We start from the raw sequence: 23,466 nt of genomic DNA on the forward strand, positions 1-23,466 counted from the left end.
AAATGTCAGGATTTGGTTCTGAAACCCTGGCACCCCCTATGAATGACTAATCAGGCACTAAGAAGTTTAATTATTTTTTATTGGCCAATAATGACGTAATTTTTGGGGTGAAAAAGTGCAAAGTGATGGAAATTGGGGTACAAGGTATGGGACAGGTATATTGGGGTGTTTTATGAGTGGGGGACGTGTTTTTAGACTTGCAGGTGGGAGTAATCAGTCTGTTTCCACTTGAAAAAAAAACATAACCTCAAATTACCCAAATATGCTTACACCAATTTTTAATGTACCCCAAATTTAATTTTAGCACTTATTTTGCTGGGGGGAAAAAGTTAATCATTTAAAATAAAAATATGCACATAACCATTTGACCCAATTTAAGTACCTAAAATTTTTATTATAACCAATAATATAACCAATAATAAACTTTTATACTGTTTTCTGATGTTAGTTTAGCTTTTTGGTGGGGGGGGGGGTACAGGCAGATTTAGCCATTTTTCCACTACCAACAACCGTTTTTGCAGAAACCCCGTTTGAGAATATGCAATTGAATAGCCTAATCATGGGAGCACGCATACCTGCAAAAATCCTGTTTTTGCTACAAAAAAAGCAGTGAAAACTGCAATCGCATTATCGCATTTTGCGGCTTATTGAATTTGGCTCTATATCTGTTGCTGCAAGTTATTTAGTAAACTTTTGGGGAGGCAGTCACCAGTAGTCCTGAAGCCCAAGCAGTAAGATTGGCCTGTCTCTTGCAGAAAATAAACAAAACAGACAAACCAAGCACTTGTGCGACATGAAGTTCTCACACCATGTGCCCATTTCCACTAATTATTTTACTCAGGATGGGGAAAACAACTTCTCTTTCCACATCTTCTTCACCACCTTGACCCTCTCTGTAAGTGCACGGGTTTTTAATTTTGTTACTACCTGTTGGCAGGGATATTCTGCCACACCAGTCAATCACAGATCTCACCAATAGGCTCTCCCTGACCTCCCTAGTGCGGTCAATGGACTAAATAAATAGAACACACGCACCCCCCATCATAACCATGAGGCATGGAGATATGTCTTATGAGTCAGTGTTGTCAGTATTCTCTAATGAATTGATAGCCATTTTGTGGACTATACAGCCTAACTCCACGGTGCATAGCTGATGGATACAATAGATTATGTCTAAAAAAAATAAACCACAATTTCAGAAGTACACAAACAATGTAATTGTGGCAAATGGAGATTAGAAAATTACAGGTTGCTACAAAGAGTTGCTTAACAGGCTATACATTTTACTGCTTATTCATATTCAAGATTCAAGGGTTTTACTTTCATGGTGACAATAGTGCAACAATCTACTACGGTTAGCAGGACACAGTGTAAAGGCCAGACCGCTCAGCATAGCGCGATGGGGAAGGGGCGCTCATTTCACCCAGCAGGCCAATCTAGCACCAGCGATAGCGACGCGTGGGGCTGTGCATCACTATCGCTGTGGGGCATACACACGGAGAGATCAGTGCTTAACTTCTAAGCAATCTAGTCAGATTGCTTAGAATTTAGGTACTGCTCTCTCCGTGTGTACCCCCCTTAACAGACTGATACCGAGATGGCAACCATAGATTTCCAGGTTCAAGCAAGATTTAGCTTTTCTTTTAAATATTTGTAATACCACACTGTGGAATAACCTGTAACACAGGAAGATCTCAGAACAAAGAAAAAAAGAAATAACAAAACACCCACAACCACTAGTCTGAGAAACTATTAGCACTAGGCTGGAGGCATAATGTATTTGAAATGTAACCTACAGTACATTTGACTTCTTTGAATGAAACTTCTGTGGACCGTACAGATTTGTTTGAATATATCAAAGTGTTTATGAATAAAAATGAAATCTGTATTTTTTAACACCTTAAATGAAATTCATACTAACACTGGACTAAGCGCATCATTTGCTGCAGTCAGTTAAGAATACGTTTAGTATAAATTAAGGCACATCTACATATACAGTATATCTGCAGATGGTACACACTGACAGACCACCACTGCCATCTGCAGATATATCTGTTGTTGAGGACATTGGCCAATTAATCTTTGCTCTGCACACACTGGCAGATCATAGCCCTGAAAGGGGGATGCGGTCAAGATGCCGCCGGCCAGAATCCCGATCGCCACAATCCCGACATATTCTCCCTCCGTGGGTGTCCACGACACGCATAGAGGGAGAATATAAGTGTGCCGAGCGTAGCGAGTGAAGCGAGCCCGCAAGGGGCTGCGTTCCGCTCGCCACCCGTCGGGATTGTGTGGTCGGGATTCCGGCGTCGGTATTTCGATCGCCGGGATTCCGGCTGCCGGCATTTAGTACTGATCCCCTGAAAGGTGTCAAATCTTTTAGCACTTTACATAATGGGCTGGTCTTCTAAAGAGCACACAGGAAAAGGAACAGTCTTTTCTGCTCTGTGTTCTCTCCCACAGTCTCTCTGTAAAATGGAACCAGCCCATGGATCTTCGAGACGGTCCTGGTTCATAAAAATAAGAATTTACTTACCGATAATTCTATTTCTCGTAGTCCGTAGTGGATGCTGGGGACTCCGTCAGGACCATGGGGATTAGCGGCTCCGCAGGAGACAGGGCACAAAAGTAAAAGCTTTAGGATCAGGTGGTGTGCACTGGCTCCTCCCCCTATGACCCTCCTCCAAGCCTCAGTTAGGATACTGTGCCCGGACGAGCATACACAATAAGGAAGGATTTTGAATCCCGGGTAAGACTCATACCAGCCACACCAATCACACTGTACAACCTGTGATCTGAACCCAGTTAACAGCATGATAACAGCGGAGCCTCTGAAAAGATGGCTCACAACAATAATAACCCGATTTTTGTAACAATAACTATGTACAAGTATTGCAGACAATCCGCACTTGGGATGGGCGCCCAGCATCCACTACGGACTACGAGAAATAGAATTATCGGTAAGTAAATTCTTATTTTCTCTGACGTCCTAAGTGGATGCTGGGGACTCCGTCAGGACCATGGGGATTATACCAAAGCTCCCAAACGGGCGGGAGAGTGCGGATGACTCTGCAGCACCGAGTGAGAGAACTCCAGGTCCTCCTCAGCCAGGGTGTGCCCCTGACCAAGTAGCAGCTCGGCAAAGTTGTAAAGCCGAGACCCCTCGGGCAGCCGCCCAAGATGAGCCCACCTTCCTTGTGGAATGGGCATTTACATATTTTGGCTGTGGCAGGCCTGCCACAGAATGTGCAAGCTGAATTGTACTACACATCCAACTAGCAATCGTCTGCTTAGAAGCAAGAGCACCCAGTTTGTTGGGTGCATACAGGATAACAGCAAGTCAGTTTTCCTGACTCCAGCCGTCCTGGAAACCTATATTTTCAGGGCCCTGACAACATCTAGCAACTTGGAGTCCTCCAAGTCCCTAGTAGCCGCAGGTACCACAATAAGCTGGTTCAGGTGAAACGCTGACACCACCTTAGGGAGAAACTGGGGACGAGTCCGCAGCTCTGCCCTGTCCGAATGGACAATCAGATATGGGCTTTTGTGAGACAAAGCCGCCAATTCTGACACTCGCCTGGCCGAGGCCAGGGCCAACATCATGGTCACTTTCCATGTGAAATATTTCAAATCCACAGATTTGAGCGGTTTAAACCAATGTGATTTGAGGAATCCCAGAACTACGTTGAGATCCCACAGTGCCACTGGAGGCACAAAAGGGGGTTGTATATGCAGTACTCCCTTGACAAACTTCTGGACTTCAGGAACTGAAGCCAATTCTTTCTGGAAGAAAATCGACAGGGCCGAAATTTGAACCTTAATGGACCCCAATTTGAGGCCCATAGACACTCCTGTTTGCAGGAAATGCAGGAATCGACCGAGTTGAAATTTCTTCGTGGGGCCTTCCTGGCCTCTCACCACGCAACATATTTTCGCCACATGTGGTGATAATGTTGTGCGGTCACCTCCTTCCTGGCTTTGACCAGGGTAGGAATGACCTCTTCCGGAATGCCTTTTTCCCTTAGGATCCGGCGTTCAACCGCCATGCCGTCAAACGCAGCCGCGGTAAGTCTTGGAACAGACATGGTACTTGCTGAAGCAAGTCCCTTCTTAGCGGCAGAGGCCATGAGTCCTCTGTGAGCATCTCTTGAAGTTCCGGGTACCAAGTCCTTCTTGGCCAATCCGGAGCCACGAGTATAGTTCTTACTCCTCTACGTCTTATAATTCTCAGTACCTTAGGTATGAGAAGCAGAGGAGGGAACACATACACCGACTGGTACACCCACGGTGTTACCAGAACGTCCACAGCTATTGCCTGAGGGTCTCTTGACCTGGCGCAATACCTGTCCAGTTTTTTGTTCAGGCGGGACGCCATCATGTCCACCTTTGGTCTTTCCCAACGGTTCACAATCATGTGGAAGACTTCCCGATGAAGTCCCCACTCTCCCGGGTGGAGGTCGTGCTGAGGAAGTCTGCTTCCCAGTTGTCCACTCCCGGAATGAACACTGCTGACAGTGCTAACACATGATTTTCCGCCCAGCGAAGAATCCTTGCAGTTTCTGCCATTGCCCTCCTGCTTCTTGTGCCGCCCAGTCTGTTTACGTGGGCGACTGCCGTGATGTTGTCCCACTGGATCAATACCGGCTGACCTTGAAGCAGAGGTCTTGCTAAGCTTAGAGCATTGTAAATTGCTCTTAGCTCCAGTATATTTATGTGGAGAGAAGTCTCCAGACTTGATCACACTCCCTGGAAATTTTTTCCTTGTGTGACTGCTCCCCAGCCTTTCAGGCTGGCATCCGTGGTCACCAGGACCCAGTCCTGAATGCCGAATCTGTGGCCCTTTAGTAGATGAGCACTCTGCAGCCACCACAGAAGAGACACCCTTGTCCTTGGAGACAGGGTTATCCGCTGATGCATCTGAAGATGCGATCCGGACCATTTTTCCAGCAGATCCCACTGAAAAGTTCTTGCGTGAAATCTGCCGAATGGAATCGCTTCGTAAGAAGCCACCATTTTTCCCAGGACCCTTGTGCAATGATGCACTGACACTTTTCCTGGTTTTAGGAGGTTCCTGACTAGCTCGGATAACTCCCTGGCTTTCTCCTCCTGGGAGAAACACCTTTTTCTGGACTGTGTCCAGAATCATCCCTAGGAACAGCAGACGTGTCGTCGGAGACAGCTGCGATTTTGGAATATTTAGAATCCACCCGTGCTGTCGTAGAACTACTTGAGATAGTGCTACTCCGACCTCCAACTGTTCTCTGGACCTTGCCCTTATCAGGAGATCGTCCAAGTAAGGGATAATTAAGATGCCTTTTCTTTGAAGAAGAATCATCATTTCGGCCATTACCTTGGTAAAGACCCGGGGTGCCGTGGACAATCCAAACGGCAGCGTCTGAAACTGATAGTGACAGTTTTGTACCACGAACCTGAGGTACCCTTGGTGAGAAGGGCAAATTGGGACATGGAGGTAAGCATCCTTGATGTCCAGGGACACCATATAGTCCCCTTCTTCCTGGTTCGCTATCACTGCTCTGAGTGACTCCATCTTGATTTGAACCTTTGTATGTAAGTGTTCAAATATTTCAGATTTAGAATAGGTCTCACCGAGCCGTCTGGCTTCAGTACCACAATATAGTGTGGAATAATACCCCTTTCCTTGTTGTAGGAGGGGTACTTTGATTATCACCTGCTGGGAATACAGCTTGTGAATTGTTTCCAATACTGCCTCCCTGTCGGAGGGAGACGTTGGTAAAGCAGACTTCAGGAACCTGCGAGGGGGAGACGTCTCGAATCTCCAATCTGTACCCCTGGGATACTACTTGTAGGATCCAGGGGTCCACTTGCGAGTGAGCCCACTGCGCGCTGAAACTCTTGAGACGACCCCCCACCGCAGCTGAGTCCGCTTGTACGGCCCCAGCGTCATGCTGAGGACTTGGCAAAAGCGGTGGAGGGCTTCTGTTCCTGGGAATGGGCTGCCTGCTGCAGTCTTCTTCCCTTTCCTCTATCCCTGGGCAGATATGACTGGCCTTTTGCCTGCTTGCCCTTATGGGGACGAAAGGACTGAGGCTGAAAAGACGGTGTCTTTTTCTGCTGAGATGTGACTTGGGGTAAAAAAGGTGGATTTTCCAGCTGTTGCCGTGGCCACCAGGTCCGATGGACCGACCCCAAATAACTCCTCCCCTTTATACGGCAATAATTCCATGTGCCGTTTGGAATCTGCATCACCTGACCACTGTCGTGTCCATAAACATCTTCTGGCAGATATGGACATCGCACTTACTCTTGATGCCAGAGTGCAAATATCCCTCTGTGCATCTCGCATATATAGAAATGCATCCTTTAAATGCTCTATAGTCAATAAAATACTGTCCCTGTCAAGGGTATCAATATTTTCAGTCAGGGAATCCGACCAAGCCACCCCAGCGCTGCACATCCAGGCTGAGGCGATCGCTGGTCGCAGTATAACACCAGTATGTGTGTATATACTTTTTAGGATATTTTCCAGCCTCCTATCAGCTGGCTCCTTGAGGGCGGCCGTATCTGGAGACGGTAACGCCACTTGTTTTGATAAGCGTGTGAGCGCCTTATCCACCCTAAGGGGTGTTTCCCAACGCGCCCTAACTTCTGGCGGGAAAGGGTATAACGCCAATAATTTTCTATCGGGGAAAACCCACGCATCATCACACACTTCATTTAATTTATCTGATTCAGGAAAAACTACAGGTAGTTTTTTCACACCCCACATAATACCCTCTTTTGTGGTACTTGTAGTATCAGAAATATGTAACACCTCCTTCATTGCCCTTAACATGTAACGTGTGGCCCAAATGGAAAATACGTTTGTTTCTTCACCGTCGACACTGGAGTCAGTGTCCGTGTCTGTGTCGACCGACTGAGGTAAATGGGCGTTTTAAAGCCCCTGACGGTGTTTGAGACGCCTGGACAGGTACTAATTGGTTTGCCGGCCGTCTCATGTCGTCAACCGACCTTGCAGCGTGTTGACATTATCACGTAATTCCCTAAATAAGCCATCCATTCCGGTGTCGACTCCCTAGAGAGTGACATCACCATTACAGGCAATTGCTCCGCCTCCTCACCAACATCGTCCTCATACATGTCGACACACACGTACCGACACACAGCACACACACAGGGAATGCTCTGATAGAGGACAGGACCCCACTAGCCCTTTGGGGAGACAGAGGGAGAGTTTGCCAGCACACACCAAAAACGCTATAATTATACAGGGACAACCTTTATATAAGTGTTTTTCCCTTATAGCATCTTAATATATATAATCATATCGCCAAATAAGTGCCCCCCTCTCTGTTTTAACCCTGTTTCTGTAGTGCAGTGCAGGGGAGAGCCTGGGAGCCTTCCCACCAGCATTTCTGTGAGGGAAAATGGCGCTGTGTGCTGAGGAGAATAGGCTCCGCCCCCTTTTCGGCGGGCTTCTTCTCCCGTTTTTCTGAGACCTGGCAGGGGTTAAATACATCCATATAGCCCCAGGGGCTATATGTGATGTATCTTTTAGCCAGTATAGGTATTTCATTGCTGCCCAGGGCGCCCCCCCCAGCGCCCTGCACCCTCAGTGACCGCTGGTGTGAAGTGTGCTGACAACAATGGCGCACAGCTGCAGTGCTGTGCGCTACCTCATGAAGACTGAAAAGTCTTCTGCCGCCGGTTTCTGGACCTCTTCACTCTTCGGCATCTGCAAGGGGGTCGGCGGCGCGGCTCTGGGACCGGACTCCATGGCTGGGCCTGTGTTCGATCCCTCTGGAGCTAATGGTGTCCAGTAGCCTAAGAAGCCAATCCATCCTGCACGCAGGCGAGTTCACTTCTTCTCCCCTAAGTCCCTCGTAGCAGTGAGCCTGTTGCCAGCAGGACTCACTGAAAATAAAAAACCTAACAAAACTTTTACTCTAAGCAGCTCTTTAGGAGAGCCACCTAGATTGCACCCTTCTCGGCCGGGCACAAAAATCTAACTGAGGCTTGGAGGAGGGTCATAGGGGGAGGAGCCAGTGCACACCACCTGATCCTAAAGCTTTTACTTTTGTGCCCTGTCTCCTGCGGAGCCGCTAATCCCCATGGTCCTGACGGAGTCCCCAGCATCCACTTAGGACGTCAGAGAAATATGGGGAACTAAATGTGCAGCTGTTCCCCATATTTAATGAACCAGCATTGGAGCCAGTCCTTGTTCTAAAAATATGGAGGGGAGGGGGTGTTAATGGAGTAGGGGTTTCCTGTATTTTTAGAACCAGGCTCAATAGAAGAAGGTAATGCCACAACCATGGAACACACTTGACAGCGTCCCATAGCCAAAGCATTCATTCCCCCAAATTAGTCAGCCCAGGCCGGGGATTCCTAGGGAAAAAATCTGGGAAACCCCCTTCAATAAAGGGGTTCCCACCTCCAGGGGCTATTCCACACACCCCTGGGCGGTGGATGTGGGATAGATAGCTTATGCTAGTGTATAAAGTAATATTGTCCTTCACAGTGGGACTACAAATCCCAGCAAGCCTGCCCCGCATGCTTGTATTTGGAGAACCACAATCACCAGCATGCAGAGCAATAAGGGCCTGCTGGTACCTATAGTCCACCTGTAATGGAAATATTAAAATAAAACACACAACATCGACTGTTTTAATATTTTATTGCTCTGCACCTTCACTTAGAGGCATCTAAGCTCTTTTGTAAGGCTGCAGCCTCAAGGCTTCCTCCAGTGTCGTCTTCTGTGATCTTCCCCTGGGGGGCGGGGGCCATGTGAGCCCACCCAGGAGTCTTCAGGAGGACTTCTCAGCTCCTCCTCTGACTGCTTGCCTCCTGTCTGGCGCTGGCTTATATAGCCAGGCAAGGTGGTGGGGCGATGAAATGGTGATTCAGGAGAGGAACGCTATGACACCGATGAGACCTGCGCACCATACTGACACGGCCATTGGTATGTCCTGCTCACACTCCCCACCTTACTACTGCCGCACTCCACCCATAAAGGCGAAGCGTTGAACGGCCGATCTATCGCACGGCAGCGGGTCGGCCATACACACAGAACAATGCATCTACAGATATTTGTCATTGTCTGTGGCCAACGTGATATGTCTGAACGATGTTGTTTGTACACACCCGCCGATCAGTTAATATATTGGCTGATCAATTGATCAACCAATATATCTGCCAGTGTGTACCCAACATAAGTGTTATTGATAATTAGATAACTGTAAAGCCTAAAAAGGTATCACAACAGTACTGTATATTTAATAGAATACTAAAACGTTTCTATTTAACATTTGGACTAATTTAAAAACAAGCATCATACGTTTATGAAGACGTAACAAAAAAAACCCAAAAGGATCTTGACAGTGAATCATTGGCTATGTCAGTGAATGGCAAGGTCATAGCTAGATAGGGGAAGTAGCAGTGATCTATAGAGGAAGGAGGGGTGATCTCATACTAGGCAAAAAATGTACTTCCCACTGTGGGTATGGAGGTTTTACATTGTGCTCTCCCAGCAAGTTTACTTAAGATAAGAAATCTGCTTACACAATATGCAGGGACATGTGTCACTATGTATTTAAACATCATGACCTTAACACATATATGCACATTTTTAATGTAAATGGATCCAAAATGTGTGTCATTAACATGTTGTGTGACATAAACATTTGATCTTAATAATCAGACCTACACTGTATAACATGCTGCAATATCGCAGAGCTGGAAAGCAGCAGATGTAGGAAGATAGGGGCTGTGCAGGACGTAGACAGAGGCTTGCTGTTGGCTGGAAGATAATCTAGGCAGAATATTGAATAATGTAGTATTTGCATTACGCGTACATACAGAGAATTTGCAGAGTCAATATATTTCAATTATGTCTCAGCTTCTCTTGGCACTGTAGCTTTACCTACTAACCTGGAGGCACGTTGAGATAAGCCCCCCTACACACACACACACACACACACACACACACACACACACACACACCTCCTCTTCTCCTACAACCCCCCTTATTAATGTTTGCTATGTACTGCTTTGTCTATCCCTGTCCAATAATAGAGATTCTACAGACAAAAAATATCAACATTAGGTGCTGGAGTTTTCCAGTTACACTAGCCTTTGGTTATTACTAAACCCTTCAGTGGCGGGTTTTTGGACTTTGGCCATACCTCCCAGGGCAGGTTTAAAAAAATTTTTTTTTTACCTGTGCTTTTTGCCAGGGGTTTTATGCTCTGGGATCCATGCTTGTTACCTTAGGGGTAGATAGGGATGGCCATCGACCATCGATGATCTATGACCAATGTCAAATACTTTTACCATCAATGGGGGAGAACCAGATTGTTTCCCGCCATCGATGGTTCAGTGCTACCGACTTGATTTTTTTTTTTGCCTAAAAGTGTCAGGACACAGAGCTTAGCTCCGCCGCCTAACACCCACTGAGCCACGCCCCCCTGGTCTGCCCGCATGTGTACTGTAAATCAGGGATGACCATCGATGGCTCTATTCCAGATGGTTTTACACCATTGTTACCCATCGATGGATAACCCACCGATGGCCATCTCCTGGGCAGCATTTGCTGGTGGGCACTAGCCCGCCAGCACTGACATCCTGTCCTCCCTCCCTTGTACTCCGCTCGGCTGGCGGAGTTTTGCGATCGCGTCATCCACCGGGCCGGCCAAGCGGAGTGTAAGGAGGAAGGAGGGGGAGCAGTGGCATGCCCAGAAAATTTGTGGGGTTGCCAGTCTGCACAGCGCAGCTTGCCACGGAAATTTTCCAGGCATACCACTGAAGGAGTTAAATGTGTTTCATTAAAATGTATAATTGTTACACATTTATATAACAATAAGAATTAATGACAATTTAGATTTGTGCATACTGTATATACACAAAGACAGCGTCTGAGGCATACTATTTATATACAGTTTGTTCAAGCAATTTTATATATTTAAAAAAAAAAAAGCTATTGCTGCTGAACAGAGAGATTAGCACATACCATAGTGACAAAGTCAGTCTGGCTATTACCAGCTGGGACTGTTTGTTACATTCATATACTGGTATTATCCCATTAAGACCGTTTCGGTTTATTAAAGCTCACTTGAGAATCCAACTTTTTTGAATATAAAAATCCCCGTTGAGTGTATCCAACTGATTTTTTGAACTATACCCAATGAAGTGCTATGTGGACGAAACGTGTAGGGTCATTCTTGGATCGGTGTTGTAATTGCCTGTACCTTTAAAAAGGATCTTCACCTAAAGAGCTCACACCCGTAAAGGTGAGGTGATAGCCTAAACATCAGCATCCTTTTGGGACAGGTCAAAACGATTTCAGCTATGTAAATTAATACCAGCTATATGTATCATACCTTGTAATAATATAATTTAAAGGTATGTTTTAGAAGCCTCTGTCTTTATACCAGGAATAAACTTTGGGGTATTTTATTCTGATATCAGTTTCTTGAATAGTTTATGGTGTAACACTGGGTGACCATTTGCAAAAAAGTATACAAACCAAAACGACTTATTACCATTAGCGCACCCTATGTATATATCTCTCTCTCTCATATATCTTTCTCTCTCTATCTGTATCCATACAGCAGCAGCCGGCATTCCCAAAAACTGTCAATACGCTCAGGTGCCAGAATCAGCAATGTATGCAGGTCCAACAATAAACAGCACTCTGAGACTGTACAGGTTCAAAAACAGTGTATTCGCCGTCAACATTTCGGAGCCCAAAGCTCCGTCGTCAGGACAAAGTAGCAGTACATATTATGGCCCTCATTCCGAGTTGGTCGCTCGCAAGGCGATTTTAGCAGAGTTGCTCACGCTAAGCCGCCGCCTACTGGGAGTGAATCTTAGCATCTTAAAATTGCGAACGATGTATTCGCAATATTGCGATTACACACCTCGTAGCAGTTTCAGAGTAGCTCCAGACTTACTCGCCATCTGCGATCAGTTCAGTGCTTGTCGTTCCTGGTTTGACGTCACAAACACACCCAGCGTTCGCCCAGACACTCCCCCGTTTCTCCGGCCATTCCTGCGTTTTTTCCGGAAACGGTAGCGTTTTTTCCCACACGCCCATAAAACGGCCTGTTTCCGCCCAGTAACACCCATTTCCTGTCAATCACATTACGATCGCCAGACCGATGAAAAAGCCGTGAGTAAAATTCCTAAGTACATAGCAAATTTACTTGGCACAGTCGCAGTGCGAACATTGCGCATGCGCATTAAGCGGAAAATCGCTGCGATGCGAAGATTTTTACCGAGCGATCAACTCGGAATGAGGGCCTATATACGCTTAATTTGCAGGCTGTCGGTATCCTGGCGTTCAGCATACAGATGCCAGAATCCCGACAACTGGCAGTGCAGACAGTCAGAATCCCGGCACACATGGGCTATTCCCATAACCTGTGGCAAACGCAGCGAGCCACCAAGCCAGCCGCCAGGATATCATACTGAACCCATATTATATATAAACTCGGATCTGCCGGCACTCCTCTGCTTTCTAAATCTTACGGTGTCCTGGTGCCCTCCTGGTTACCCAATCTGTCAGAAATGGGACCCAATAGTAGTACACTAAAGGCGGCACTCTGGACGTCTTGAGTAAAGAAGGTCACACTCCCTTCTTTACACAAGACGTCCAGAGTGCCGCCTCTCGTGTACTACTGATTATATTATATAACCATAAGTTTCTTTCCATAATTGTCGTAAGCATTATCTGTATAATGGATCAACAACTCAATATCTCAGGCTAAATCCTTTTAGTGTATTGTTTGGGAGTGGAATAGAAGATCTACAGTAATTAGTCAGTCATTAGGTCAACCCCATACGGCAACGGGGTCAAAAAGTAAACAGAAGAAAAGGTCCACATGGAAATGGTCGACACAAGTATAGTTTTTGGGGTGTTATTTTGCATGTTTCATCATCTGTGACAACAATCAGTATAAACATGTACCCTCACAAATCTTCATGCAAGACAGCTCGCTGCGCTCGCCACAGGTCCTATTCCTAATTCCTGTCCACGTGGATGGTAAATCAAGAAAAAGTTTAAAATCATGTGAAACCTACCACGCCCCCCCCCCCCCCTTCCCCCGCCAAAAAAGAAAAAGAAGGACTTGTTTGTTGACTTGTCATGTCGACCTTTTGAATCTGTTGACATTAAGCACCGTTTACATTTTACTTATCGACCTTCTGACAATGTTGACTCAAAGCATGTCGACCTTGTGGATGCTTGCTCACTGCATTGTGAGTTTATTCACCGTTATTATCCTGTACTCACTCCCATGCAGGTTTTACTGAGTGGGTCTGTATCTACATACTCTCCCCCTATAGTTTTCCAATCTGTTAAAATTTAGCAGGCGCTCCGTAAATTAGCTGGATTTGAGGATTTGGACCCAGACACCCCCCTCTGGCATTCACTTTGGCTACCTGAGTTGACCTCTTTTGATAGACAGACTGCTTGGGCCCCTAGGGCTGTTGTGTCCCTATCCTAGGTATATTGTAATGGTGTATTAAAGTCATTCCAACAACTTAAGGAGGAGTTTAGTCTGCCCAACTCCTTTTTCTATAAATACCTTCAACTCAGGCATGCTCTCCAAACACAATTTGGGGTCTCTCCACCCTCCATTAATGCTTATCCTACTAAAACCTCTCTCCTTATCCTTGGACGCCATAGGACTGTCTCTTTGGCGTACTTTCTTCTTGCTCAGCTTCACACTGATCCTCTCTCCCATCTCCGAGTGTGTTGGGAGGCTGACTTGGGTCATTTGGATGATGAGGAGTGGGATCTCGCTAGAGAATACCCTTGTACAGTTACTAAATCCCTCAGATTTCAACAAATTCAGTTTTATATTCTTCACAGGACCTATATGACGCCTGTGAGACTGAGCAAGATTGGGAATGGACACACCACACTATGCCCTAAATCTAATGCTCCCCAGGAAACCTTTTGGCACTTAGTTTGGGAGTGTGGTGTTTTACAAGTATTTTGGAGGGGTGTCGGGTCGATTCTGGAGGATACGGGTATCCCTTTGGTGGTGCTTACTCCACGGGTATGCATCCTTGGCACGGGTGTCTCTGACTCCCTCTCTAAATGGGAGGAATTATATCTATATAATATGTGTGCTTTAGCACAAGTGTGTATTGCCAGGAAGTGGATGGCACCTGCTGGACCCAGATTATCCTCTTTTAAATCATTGGTTAATGATACTGTGCTTATGGAACGCTTTGCTTATATGCAAAATAACGCTAGTACTAGGTACAGGGAGATTTGGTCTTTCTGGCAAGATTGTACCCATTCTACACCCGAGTTTCCTTCATAACTTTACCTTTTTGTTATATGGAGATATTGAATACCGATCCATGATGTGTAGACGGTTTAGAATGTCGCTGAGCACTCGACGTTTTAGACAGCAACTTATTTTTATTTTGTTGCCGGTTTAGGAGTTGTAAAAAATTGTATTGAGGAGAATAGGAGTATGCACATACAACATTTTAATATTCTCTGACTGTGATTATGGATATGTTACATGATATCATCTGTTATTCTGCCATTTGTCTCTTTTGCATTGTTAATAAAACAAATTACTCTATTAAAAAAAAAAAAAAAAAAAAAAAAAAAAAGGAATAATGTAGACCTATTGACTGACTATCTATACACTGGAACCCGTATTATTTTACTGCCGGAGATAAATGAGCAGACTAATTTGATGAGGACATGTTGGGGTTCATGGAAGTTGTAGTCTCCACCAAATAGAGGGACTGATGTCTATACCATTATGGAGTGGCCACATTACCATTACAAAAAAAAAAAAAAAAAAATTCTGTTTGTCTTTACATAAAATACGTATCTTCCCCCGTCAGGATTCTCAACATTGGGATGCCACGGTTGGTATTTTGATTGCCAGCACCCCGAGCACCGGCATCTCCAACCCAACCCATTTCAACTATTATCTAATGGAATTACTGCACAGAAGGGAAATCTAACCTAAAGTAGAAGCCTAAATTCAATATTTGCCACATAGCCCCCCAAAACACACATTTTTATGTCAACTAGATGTATGAGGGAGGGATCCTAAGCAGCTTCATCCCCATAGGTTTCGACGGGGGCTGCAAAACCGTAAGATTTACCAAATTTGGCCCCAGCAGCTAACATCATCTGAAGAGGATATAAGGGACTATAGGCTATGGGCTTCAGTCACAAAAATTACTAAGAGGGTCACTCCTGAACCCTCCCGAGTATGGGTGTAACTATAGTGCGTGTAAGGGGTGCCACTACTATGGGGTCCAGAGGATTAGGGGAAACTGGGCCCAGGTTATAACGTTGCATACCAATCTAAGCAATTGGGTCCGATCCACTGACCAACCTGAATTGTGTGACATTACACTTTCAGTGAGAGGAGTGTGTAGTGGAGGTTATAATGGTAAGGGGGCACTGTAATGTTACATAAAAACTCTGGGGCACTTTAATGTGGTACAATATGAAATGGAGGCACTACAGTGTGGCATAATATGGACTGAGGCACTGTAATGTTGCATAATATGAAATGGAGAGCACTCTAATGTGGCACAGTATGAACATGGGGCACTAACTGCGAATTCAGGACCTGGTCCAGTGGTGGCGAGTGCATATACTGGGGCATTATGTGTGTCTGTCATTACTGGGGGCAGTGTGTGTGAGCAGCTATTACTGTGACCATTATTTGTAAGGCCACGCCTATTTTCCTAGGAGAGCGCGCGCATTGGGGGTGGGTCTTAAAAAATGGCCCGTGAATGATGTTGAAAAAAAAATGGCCCTTGGCAGGAAAAAGGTGCCCACCCCTGATCTAGGCCATGGGTCTTCATCCTGTGGTCCTCCAGCTGCTGTGAAACTACACATCCCAGCATGCCCTGCCACAGTTTTGCTATTAAGATATGCTAAAACTGAGGCAGGGCTGGGATGTGTAGTTCCACAGCAGCTGGAGGACCGCAGGTTGAAGACCCATGACCTAGGCTACAACCAACACTATCAACTTATCAGTGATTAGGTATAAACTTGTGATTTGCAGCACAGTGCAAAGTGAGAATCAGTTGATAATGAGGGCAGAGAGTGTAGGGACAAATAGTGCAGCGCATGTAAAAAGCTTCTTTTAACGATGCAAGCTATTGTGCTAGGCATATGAACTAACACATGGTGGAGACAAACAAACGCCATCCACCCTATTTTTAATATCGTTTTCAAACATTGGTGGCTGAAAAGCAAAGAGGTGGGAATGAGGCCTAAGGGTACACAGACTGCAGACATAACATAGCATTACCTGGTGGTGCTACACGATCTTGATACTTTGGTTCGTAATCACTGATGGTTAATAGAAGCACTTGAATGGTCCCAATAAATATACCAGCTAGACATCCATAGAAGACAAAATAGAATAGGAGGATTTTAACTGAAAAAAAGGTGGGGAAAAAGTTCAGGTCAGAAAACACATTTTTCAAGTAATACCTCAAACTAATTAAAAAAAAAAAATCATGTTCAGTACAGAAAGGCACAAAGTAAAGCACTATAGTTACACTGTAACTTTTATTTTAGAACAATTTCAACTAACAAGTTAATAGGTGACATAATATAGCATTGGAATCACTTTCAGGTTGAGCTTGTATGTGTTGATAGTGAGAAGTGTCTTTACACCCTAGTTAAGTCAATGACTATTGTGTAACAACAAGCCTGGTTACACAGCGGCCTAGTCACATTGTACTTTTCCTCGTGTGAGGAAGTGGCATATTCATAGTTAATGTTGGTATCCAGGCAGCATTGAGCAAGTGTCAGTGACGTCAGGGAGATTTGGAAAATTTTTCCACAGCTCAGACATAGGAGGAGAGAAGCACCATTGCTGCTAAGCAAACACGCTGCTTGTGAATTCTGCCAGGCTTCAAGCCGCTTGTCACTGTATATCCAAACAGGGCATGTTTTGCATATGGAAACGCAGTGTTCTGCACGCCACATACATGACATTGTACAGAAGTACAAGATAGACACTGCAACCATTTACTAACACAGTCAGCGTAATGTACACCAATACAGATAGAACACAATTCCAAAGACTTAATTTGATCATTTAGCTTCTGGCAACGAGAAGCACTGCTGGCACAAACGCCACATCGGAGCTTAGTCTCTACTACAGTCATGTAATGTAGTGAACTACCAGCCTCAGTTGCTACAGGATTACCTGCATTGTTCAATATTTCATTAAAATATTCATTTTATACAGATTAAAATATGTATACTTTATTAGATTAGAAAGATTTCATATCATTAATATAGGTGGTATATTTAATATAATTTTTCCGGAATATAAAACGCTCTGCTGCTTGCCTGCCTAATTCCATACAAATCAAGAGTGTCTGGAAGAATCATACTATTATTTTTATGTTAAAAGAGAATTGTCACTATGTATTGTAGCACGTCAGACTATATGCTTTCAGAACCACAGGTTTACGTTCCAGTTAGACCATACTATTATGCTGATTTAAGCTTAGTATATGGTGTAAAGCATGGGTCTTCAACCTGCGGCCCTCCAGCTGCTGTGGAACTACACATCCCAGCATACCCTGTCTCAGTTTAGCATGCCATAATAGAAAAATGGTGGCAGGGCATGCTGGGATGTGTAGTTCCACAGCAGCTGGAGTGCCGCAGGTTGAAGACCCACAATATAAAGGTTCCATGTCAAAAGGAAGGAGCAGTCAGACAGGTCAGTCTGGCTGAATTCTAACACAGGTTCATCCATACAAACAAAACCAAATGAAGGTAAAATATATGAACTGTATTGGGACTATGGGGTCTATGTACTAAGCACTGGGGAGAGATAAAGTACCAGCCAATCAGCTCATAAATGCCATGTCACAGGCTGTGTTTGAAAAATGACAGGAGCTGGTTGGATTCTTTTTAATGAACTGTCATATACAAAACACCTGGGTGTATTTCAATTTTTGGAAAGATTACAGTATAGAAAAGGTTTAGCGGACAGGTCGATTTACGAACATTTATTTGCACTAGTCTAAAGAGCCATTATTGATCAAGTCGCCACATTGGTTTCCTTGAGTGTTGACATTTGACAAACTTCTCTTTTAAAACATATTCTGTTTGTTAGAAGCCCAACAGCCAGGGCTGTCAGCTTGTTTGTATTGTATACAAATAAATATAGGTAAACTAGCCAATAGCTTTATCAAGAAGTAGGCAACCCATAGATCATCATACCAAATAAATATATTAGCTGCAACACAACATACTGGGAGTATAATACACTACAAAGTCTGCATTACATACTTTGCAACATAAGTGTAACATGTTATGTACTGTTTCTCCCTTGGAATCCAGCTCCACAAGGTCCTAGACAACAATAGCACTATAGTACTGTTAGCCTGCAAATCGTATTCAAATTAGCATATCTACCAAAATGCATTCAAAACTAAATATATTAATATATAAAATACAGGGCAAGGGAAACGCAAAGCAGATTAAGGAGTTTCAAATTCCTGAGACATTGTGCACTTTGGAGGCCCAACTCGAGTTACACCAGTTGCTAGGATACGACCTTTGGAGGACCTGGTCATTCCTGACTATTCCTTTTCCTCCATCTAAACCACTATAGAATCTATATATATTCCCATCTCACATGTATCTTCCACCTGCATAGCTTTCCCGAGCAGCCAGAGCTCTGAGCAGTCACCATGCACCTACCCTGTCACCTTGACTAACCTTGAGCAGTGATGCCCATAACTACCCCTCTCAGGTTACCCCTGACAATGAGAGCAGCATTGCCGCCATCCTCAGACGATGCCTCAAGGTTTCTATTACGGTAGCCTTGAAATCATCAGCACTCTCCTCCTGCCCATCCCCCACCAGCATATACTATCTGCCTTCTGCGTATTTTCCATTGCAAACCAACAACTGCAATGAGCCACCCCCCTCGTGAGTTGTGTAGTGGGTGACGATGACACACACACAGGGCTTTCCACTCCCTCTTGTCTCAGCTCTTATAGATTGGCTACATCGGCGTCCTTCAAAATGACCTCCCCCCCTTTCCAAAAAAAAAAAAAATGCAGAAGTGAGAGGATGCAGCAGCAGCACAGAGGAGTCAGGAGACACAATGATAATAATGATGATGATACATGTAGCCAGCTATGGTGCCATCACACAGCACAGGGGGGTCCGGCCATCAGCCACAGCGCCCTCCTGGCACAGGGCAGGCAGAGGACACGTCCATGTAACCTTGCAGTCATCCATCTCGGTGGCGGCATTATGGGCACCGCAGCCCGTACACTGGCATGAGGATACTTACACCAGCTACCACCTGTCCTGCCCAGGAACTCCTTCTTATCCGGGTTCCACACGAATTTCTTCCAGCTCCCATCAGACTCCTTAGCTTTATCCCTGGCCATGCTCTCCGATCTGTGCCCCTTTGCTTGTGCTTCGTACAGGGAGGTACAGTAGTATTACGTGCCCGGTGCTGTGCCCTGCGGCGGCGGCTGCTTCCTTGTCCCGAACAGTGGCGGTGTGTAAGGCTGAGGGTGTGCGGGCGGCTGCCGGTGCTGGGAGGGGGGCCAGAGGCAGCACTTACGGTGTTACAATGCCAGGCGCTGCCGGTGAGAGGGGACGGGAGAGAAACTTGGAGCCGGCGAAGTCCTGTCTTCCCTGCACTTCCTAATATATCTGTCCTCTCCTGTACAGAGGCGGGCCCGGGTACCGGGGGCCCAATAGCCGTGTGAGGCGGGGCTACCACACTGCAGAGACGGGCGGAGGGCCGGCGGTGACTCAGTCAGTCAGTCAGTGACAGTGTGTAGTAGTGAGTGCGGGCTGGGCGCTGTGTGCTGCTGCTGCCGCCAACTGGCACTCACCCACTGCTGCCACATGGCCCCTCCTCCCTATATATATTATATATATATATATATATATATATATATATACATACACCAGGGTGGTACACAGTGCAGCTATGGAGGAGAGCAGGGACAGCTCTGTACACCGCAACCTCCTCACCATGTGCCTATGCCAGGCAGAGGAGGGGGCATAATGCGGGCACCTGCCGTCACTCTCAGCTTATATGCCTATGCAGACACCAGGCAGTCTTAGATCAGGCGGCCCCTCCCGTGTAGAAGTCTAGCTAGGCAGACGAAGGGTTAATGCGGAAGATGTGCTGCGTCAAGTGGGTACAGGGACTGGAGCACCTCGGGCATGGGTGGCACTGTCACGACGCAACAGCGCGCCTGTGTGCGCGCGCGGCGGGGACTCCATGTGCCTCTGTCTGTGATCTCAGACACTGCTGCTGCTGGGAGTACATAGGATGAAGGTCGTGAGGAGAGAAATCACGCACCTGCCTCAGGAGGAGGAGGTGGGGGGAGCAGGCACAGCATAAAATGCTGAGTGTAAGAGTCAGCAGCTCTCTGCTGGAGGTGACAGTGAGCGCAGCACTGTCTGTATTACTGTCAGGGGACTGATAGCACACAGTGTGCACACACTGCTCAGGTACATTTCCGCAGGACAACGCCCAGATCCTAATGCAAGAGGTTTGCCTGGAGCAAATAATAATGTGCGAGTTCCCTGTTTCATCATCACTCAATGCCTAATCCCTTGCAGGTGTATTGTTTAAAAGGGTGAGAAAGTCTAATGGCAAAAAACCCTTATAAATAAGAAATGTATTTTGTAAGAGGTGAGGGAGGAGGAGAGATTTATGTGGCATCCTTGGGAGTCGTGACTTGGAGAGGTATGAGGGTTTCTTCACCTATTTGCCCTTCAAGAACTTTTCAGGCATTCCTCCTCCCTCCCTGTATCCACACCATGTGACATGTGAGTGTGGCCAAGCGTTACACTTTAATAGAGAGCCGCCCACAGCTTAACTACTTTTATTACTGTGCAAGCTGTACTGACAACCTGTGCAGCAAGGGGTTAATGTGTGAAGGAACTGGATGCATCTAGTGATTGCTTGTTTTTGGGGGAGATTGGTGCAGAAATATGCCTGACGGTACCCACCTCGCTCTGTGCCACATCCGGAACTACCGCAGTGCAGGACTGATCTCCACTATGAAACCTAATGAATGAAAAGCATTTTGCAATCCTCACCTGGCATAACCCAAATCAGTATCTAATTGCTTCCCAGCCAATTTTGCTTCTAAATTGCACCATGAAAAGTATAGTAGTGAATTAAGCACCCTGGATTAAAGCCTCCCTATTGTTAAGGAATTTATGTTTTGTGTGTACTATAAATGTATTTTGTAATGTAGTATTCTGCAGCATAGTTCCCAGACATTGAGCATCTACTTGAAAAAGAAAGGATAAAGTGATCCACCCAAGGTCACAATGAGCTGTCCGAGGATTTCAAGCCAATGTCTTCCGCAATCCTTTCAGAGCCAGTACTTTCGGTCAGTGCTCTTAACCAATTAAATGATTCTGTCTTTGTCTTAACATCAAAGAGCAGGACGGTGATTGACAGCGTCTTCTTTGAAGGACATGTCATCATCTTCATTGCAGTATTGCTCTGCCAGGTGGAACAGCTCAGGCAAGGGCAGGTAGGATGCATTGTTATTGTGTGAGCTGAGAGGGATCACAAACAGTCTGCCTTAAAACAAATGGAAGGTTTCAATTGTGATGAAACTCTCAACAAACTGGGGTTGTTTGATTTGAAAACTGGCACCTAAAGGGTGACCTATCCTGTCTACAAGTCAATAAAAAGACATTACACCTGTGAAAGTGCTTTGTGATTCTTTGCTTTGCCTTCCTCTTTATAAACAATGACTTTTAAACGTCTTGTGTATTTTCAATCTTACCACTGTATGTAAAGTTATTTTCTCTTTTCTGGCAGTGCAGGTTGGTCCCTTGGCTATGGTCCATAGAAAGAAGCAGGTTTGTGAAGTAGAGGGGAGGAGATGAAGGAGGGATTTGTTATTAATTACACACACAAGGTCACAACTACATTCATCTTGGTTCAAAAGTATTTCTTCCATTGCCCTAGGTAGCTTATTTCTGCAGTTTATTACCAGTATGGAGTTCAGTTACCTTACAGCTATGATAAAATGCAGATTGTTCTGGTTAGTTAGCAGGACAATAAATGATTGACATTGTACACCAGTAAAAGGAGATACAAATGGGTTTTTTTCAAGATCAAAACTGATTTCTTAGACTTGTGACAATATGCTAGAGTATTCCCAAAGCACAACCTATGCTTTTACGTTTACACTCAGCAAGTCCTGACTGACCTCTAGCTATAGGTTGGTAGATCTAGGAAATGGTAGCAGTCTATTACCTGCAAACTCTTTTTTTTCTCTCTCGAGAATAATACTGCCACCTAGCAACAGCTGGTGAGTGGATGAGCATGGTTCCCAGATTTTTGGGTAGCTTACTGATGGCTATCCCAAGCCTAGACTTGGTTAAAGGAAGGTACGTCACTTCAAATGCAAGAAAAGAAGATACTTACATGAGTCTTTCCAAGTTAAGATGGTTACTGAACTTGTAACAAAAACTTAGTTTCGATCAATGTAATGAAATTATCATAAAAACACAACAGCCTGAGGAGCATTCACAGAGGAGGCACAGGTATAAATGGTAGGAAAGAGAAAGGCTGGGTACACGTTATATTGACTATTTGGTAAGCATGCACACCATCCGTCCGCTCGATATGTCTACAATGTACGGGCGGTCGGCAGGTCGGCAATACACACAGCGAGACATGCCATTATGTACTCAAACACAGATCTGGACAATCTGTAGATCTGTGTTGTGAGACTACAAGTCCCAGCAAACTTCATCAGCTGTCTGGAAGAGCATGCTGGGTGTTGTAGTTTCACACCTGGAAAGCCTCTCATTGTCTAATACCCCTTTCAGACCGCTTTGCCAGATCGCACCCAGATTTTGTACACGGGTCCTTCCCGGGAGCAACCGGGCTGAGACGGCTTACAGTGCATCCGGAAAGTATTCACAGCGCTTCACTTTCTGCAGCGGAGTACACTGGTATTCCACAGGGAATAACATCGAGGTGTAGAGTTGGATCTTGATCCGAGGCACCAACAGGCTAAAGCTTTGACTGTTCCCAGGATGCACTGCACTGCCTCCTCTATAGCCCTGCCTCCAGGCACTGGAGCTTAGTTTGTAAGTTGTTGCCTGCAGCTAACAGGTGGGGCTGCGCTAGGCAGCCCTAACAAAAGGTTTTTAAGAAGAAAGAAGACTTCAAGGGCCGCAGCACAGGCACTAGATGCTGTGTATTTCATACTGACATTCTTTGCTGCGGCTCCATCACCTCCCCCAGCGGCGCTGCATACTCCCGCGCCCTGGTTGCTGGGTACTTGCAGAGGAGGCGCTCCAGGTCATCAGGCACACATCAGCGCTGCTGCTCTCCTGGATCGCGTGGCCGCACTTGAGAGAGGAGGTAAGAGGGTCCCCCAGGTGGGACCCGCCGAAATCGCGATCCGGTCGCGGTCCCAGGAGACGGAATGTGCCGCTGGCGTGTA

The 23,466-nt window shown here is 45.7% G+C and overlaps 1 protein-coding gene across 2 annotated transcripts in view; it reads right to left on the bottom strand.

Moving 5' to 3' along the window:
- ATP1B1 (ATPase Na+/K+ transporting subunit beta 1) overlaps window positions 1-19,817 on the bottom strand; it is a 45,303-nt gene extending 25,486 nt beyond the window's left edge. Inside the window, exons 1-2 of one of the 2 annotated variants that reach the window (XM_063955658.1) lie at window positions 19,308-19,817; window positions 16,287-16,415 (exon numbers count right to left, since the gene is read on the bottom strand). In XM_063955658.1, coding sequence (XP_063811728.1) covers window positions 16,287-16,415; window positions 19,308-19,407 — 229 coding nt within the window. In that variant the 5' untranslated portion in view covers window positions 19,408-19,817. Of the gene's footprint in view, window positions 1-16,286; window positions 16,416-18,724; window positions 18,759-19,307 lie in introns of those variants that run through there. The other variant, XM_063955659.1, reaches the window with a different exon arrangement.
- Between the last annotated feature and the right edge of the window lie 3,649 nt (window positions 19,818-23,466).

The sequence above is a fragment of the Pseudophryne corroboree genome, chromosome 2 (genome assembly GCF_028390025.1).
Source record: "Pseudophryne corroboree isolate aPseCor3 chromosome 2, aPseCor3.hap2, whole genome shotgun sequence".
Classification (NCBI taxonomy): domain Eukaryota; kingdom Metazoa; phylum Chordata; class Amphibia; order Anura; family Myobatrachidae; genus Pseudophryne; species Pseudophryne corroboree.